This window comes from Raphanus sativus, chloroplast (assembly GCF_000801105.2).
Source record: "Raphanus sativus chloroplast, complete genome".
NCBI classification, from domain to species: domain Eukaryota; kingdom Viridiplantae; phylum Streptophyta; class Magnoliopsida; order Brassicales; family Brassicaceae; genus Raphanus; species Raphanus sativus.
This window is the reverse complement of record NC_024469.1, coordinates 145,001-150,000: the sequence shown is the minus strand read 5'-3', so window position 1 is coordinate 150,000 and position 5,000 is coordinate 145,001. Positions and strand designations below refer to the sequence as shown.

Below are 5,000 nucleotides of genomic sequence, written 5' to 3'. Positions count from 1 at the left end.
ATGTGTGGTTGGTAAACAAGGATAGATTTTTTAGCAAGGTACGAAATGTATCGTCAAATAGTCAATATGATTCTACAAGATCTAGTTTCGTTCAAGTAACGGATTCTAGCCAATTGAACGGATCTTCTGATCAATTCATAGATCCTTTCGATTCCATTAGTAATGAGGATTCGGAATATCACTATCACACATTGATCAATCAAAGAGAGATTCAACAACTAAAAGAAAGATCGATTCTTTGGGATCCTTCCTTTATTCAAACGGAAGGAAGAGAGATAGAATCAGACCGATTCCCTAAATACCTTTCTGGATATTCCTCAATGCCCCGGCTATTCACGGAACGTGAAAAGCGAATGAATAATCATCTGCTTCCGGAAGAAAGCGAAGAATTTTTTTGGAATTCTACAAGAGCCATTCGTTCTTTTTTCTCTGACAGATGGTCAGAACTTCATCTGGGTTCGAATCCTACTGAGAGGTCCACTAGGGATCAGAAATTGTTGAAGAAAGAACAAGATGTTTCTTTTGTCCCTTCCAGGCGATCGGAAAATAAAGAAATAGTTAATATATTCAAGATAATTACGTATTTACAAAATACCGTCTCAATTCATCCTATTTCATCAGATCTGGGATGTGATACGGTTCCGAAGGATGAACTGGATATGGACAGTTCCAATAAGATTTCATTCTTGAACAAAAATCCATTTTTTTATTTATTTCATCTATTCCATGAACGGAAGAGGGGGGGATACACGTTACGCCACGATTTTGAGTCAGAAGAGAGATTTCAAGAAATGGCAGATCTATTCACTCTATCAATAACCGAGCCGGATCTGGTGTATCATAAGGGATTTGCCTTTTCTATTGATTCCTACGGATTGGATCAAAGACAATTCTTGAAGGAGGTTTTCAACTCCAGGGATGAATTGAAAAAGAAATCTTTATTGGTTCTACCTCCTATTTTTTATGAAGAAAATGAATCTTTTTATCGAAGGATCAGAAAAAATTGGGTCCGGATCTCCTGCGGGAATTATTTTGAAGATCCAAAACCAAAAAGAGTGGTATTTGCTAGCAACAACATAATGGAGGCAGTCAATCAATATAGATTGATCCGAAATCTGATTCAAATCCAATTCCAATATAGTCCCTATGGGTACATAAGAAATGTATTGAATCGATTCTTTTTAATGAAGAGACCTGATCGCAACTTCGAATATGGAATTCAAAGGGATCTAATAGGAAATGATACTCTGAATCATAGAACTATAATGAAAGATACGATCAACCAACATTTATCGAATTTGAAAAAGAGTCAGAAGAAATGGTTCGCTCCTCTTATTTTTCTTTCTCGAACCGAGAGATCCATAAATCGGGATCCTAATGCATATAGATACAAATGGTCCAATGGGAGCAAGAATTTCCAGGAGCATTTGAAACATTTCGTTTCTGAGCGGAAGAGCCGTTTTCAAGTAGTGTTCGATCGATTATGTATTAATCAATATTCGATTGATTGGTCTGAGGTTATTGATAAAAAAGATTTTTCTAAGTCACTTCGTTTCTTTTTGTCCAAGTTACTTCGTTTTTTGTCCAAGTTACTTCTCTTTTTGTCTAACTCACTTCCTTTTTTCTTTGTGAGTTTCGAGAATATCCCCATTCATAGGTCTGAGATCCACATCTATGAATTGAAAGGTCCGAACGATCAACCCTGCAATCAGTTGTTAGAATCAATAGGTCTTCAAATCGTTCATTTTAAAAAATTGAAACCCTTTTTATTGGATGATCATAATACTTCTCAAAAATCGAAATTCTTGATCAATGGAGGAACAATATCACCATTTTTGTTCAATAAGATACCAAAGTGGATGATTGACTCATTCCATACTAGAAAGAATCGCAGGAAATCTTTTGATAACACGGATTCCTATTTCTCAATCGTATCCCACGATCAAGACAATTGGCTGAATCCCGTGAAACCATTTCAGAGAAGTTCATTGATATCTTCTTTTTCTAAAGCAAATCGACTTCGATTCTTGAATAATCCACATCACTTCTGCTTCTATTGTAACAAAAGATTCCCTTTTTATGTGGAAAAGGCCCGTCTCAATAATTCTGATTTTACGTATGGACAATTCCTCACTATCTTGTTCATTCACAACAAAATATTTTCTTCGTGTGGTGGTAAAAAAAAACATGCTTTTTTGGAGAGAGATACTATTTCACCTTCGTCAATCGAGTCACAGGTATCTAACATATTCATATCTAACAATTTTCCACAAAGTGGTGACGAAAGGTATAACTTGTACAAATCTTTCCATTTTCCAATTCGATCCGATCCATTAGTTCGTAGAGCTATTTACTCGATTGCAGACATTTCTGGAACACCTCTAATAGAGGGACAAAGAGTAAATTTGGAAAGAACGTATTGTCAAACTCTTTCAGATATGAATCTATCCGATTCAGAAGAGAAGAGCTTGCATCAGTATCTCAATTTCAATTCAAACGTGGGTTTGATTCACACTCCATGTTCTGAGAAATATTTACAGAGGAAAAAACGGAGTCTTTGCCTAAAAAAATGCGTTGACAAAGGGCAGATGGATAGAACCTTTCAACGAGATAGTGCTTTTTCAACTCTCTCAAAATGGAATCTATTCCAAACATATATGCCATGGTTCTTTACTTCGACAGGGTACAAATATCTAAATTTGATATTTTTAGATATTTTTTCAGACCTATTGCGGATACTAAGTAGCAGTCAAAAATTTGTATCCATTTTTCATGATATTATGTATGGATTAGATATATCATGGCGAATTCTTCAGAAAAAATTGTGTCTTCCACAAAGGAATCTGATAAGTGAGATTTCGAGTAAGCCTTTACATAATCTTCTTCTGTCCGAAGAAATGATTCATCGAAATAATGAGTCATCGTTGATATCGACACATCTGAGATCGCCAAATGTTCGTGAGGTCCTCTATTCAATCCTTTTCCTTCTTCTTGTTGCTGGATATATCGTTCGTACACATCTTCTCTTTGTTTCCCGAGCCTATAGTGAGTTACAGACAGAGTTCGAAAAGATCAAATCTTTGATGATTCCATCATACATGATTGAGTTGCGAAAACTTCTGGATAGGTATCCTACATCTGAACAGAATTCTTTCTGGTTAAAGAATCTTTTTCTAGTTGCTCTGGAACAATTAGGAGATTGTCTAGAAGAAATACGGGGTTCTGGCGGCAACATGCTATGGGGTGGTGATCCCGCTTATGGGGTCAAATCAATACGTTCTAAGAAGACAGATTTGAAAATAAACTTCATCGATCTCATAAGTATCATACCAAATCCCATCAATCGAATCACTTTTTCGAGAAATACGAGACATCTAAGTCATACAAGTAAAGACATCTATTCATTGATAAGAAAAAGAAAAAACGTGAGCGGTGATTGGATTGATGATAAAATAGAATCCTGGGTCGCGAACAGTGATTCGATTGATGATAAAGAAAGAGAATTCTTGGTTCAGTTCTCCACCTTAAGGGCAGAAAAAAGGATCGATCAAATTCTATTGAGTCTGACTCATAGTGATCATTTATCAAAGAATGACTCTGGTTATCAAATGATTGAACAACCGGGAACAATTTACTTACGATACTTAGTTGACATTCATAAAAAGTATCTAATGAATTATGAGTTCAATACATCCTGTTTAGCAGAAAGACGGATATTCCTTGCTCATTATCAGACAATCACTTATTCACAAACTTCGTGTGGGGCTAATAGTTTTCATTTCCCGTCTCATGGAAAACCCTTTTCGCTCCGCTTAGCCCTATCCCCCTCTAGGAGTATTTTAGTGATAGGTTCTATAGGAACCGGACGATCCTATTTGGTCAAATACCTAGCGACAAACTCCTATGTTCCTTTCATTACAGTATGTCTGAACAAGTTCCTGGATAACAAGCCGAAAGGTTTTTTTCTTGATGATATCGATATTGATGATAGTGACGATATTGATGCTAGTAACGATATTGATCGTGAACTTGATACGGAGCTGGAGCTTCTAACTATGATGAATGCGCTAACTATGGATATGATGTCGGAAATAGACCTATTTTATATCACCCTTCAATTCGAATTAGCAAAAGCAATGTCTCCTTGCATAATATGGATTCCAAACATTCATGATCTTGATGTGAATGAGTCGAATTACTTAGCCCTCGGTCTCTTGGTGAACTCTCTCTCCAGGGATTGTGAAAGATGTTCCACTAGAAATAGTCTTGTTATTGCTTCGACTCATATTCCCCAAAAAGTGGATCCCGCTCTAATAGCCCCGAATAAATTAAATACATGCATTAAAATAAGAAGGCTTCTTATTCCACAACAACGAAAGCACTTTTTCACTCTTTCCTATACTAGGGGATTTCACTTGGAAAAGAAAATGTTCCATACTAATGGATTCGAGTCCATAACCATGGGTTCCAGTGCACGAGATCTTGTAGCACTTACCAATGAGGCCTTATCAATTAGTATTACACAGAAGAAATCAATTATAGACACTAATACAATTAGATCTGCTCTTCATAGACAAACTTGGGATTTGCGATCCCAGGTAAGATCGGTTCAGGATCATGGGATCCTTTTCTATCAGATAGGAAGGGTTGTTGCACAAAATGTACTTATAAGTAATTGCCCCATAGATCCTATATCTATCTATATGAAGAAGAAATCATGTAACGAAGGGGATTCTTATTTGTACAAATGGTACTTCGAACTTGGAACGAGCATGAAGAAATTCACGATACTTCTTTATCTTTTGAGTTGTTCTGCCGGATCGGTCGCTCAAGACCTTTGGTCTCTACCCGGACCCGATGAAAAAAATAGGATCACTTCTTATGGATTCATTGAGAATGATTCGGATCTATTTCATGGCCTATTAGAAGTGCAAGGCGCTTTGGTGGGATCCTCACGGACAGAAAAAGATTGCAGTCAGTTTGATAATGATCGAGTGACA

At 36.6% G+C, this 5,000-nt stretch overlaps 1 protein-coding gene across 1 annotated transcript in view; it reads left to right on the top strand. All coding sequences in view use genetic code 11, as the record gives it.

Moving 5' to 3' along the window:
* Positions 1–5,000, top strand: part of ycf2 — a 6,855-nt gene that overhangs the window by 1,063 nt on the left and 792 nt on the right. The window contains exon 1 of the mRNA in view: positions 1–5,000. This exon is cut by the window's left edge and continues 1,063 nt beyond it; it is cut by the window's right edge and continues 792 nt beyond it. Within this exon, the coding sequence (YP_009046977.1) occupies positions 1–5,000 (5,000 nt within the window).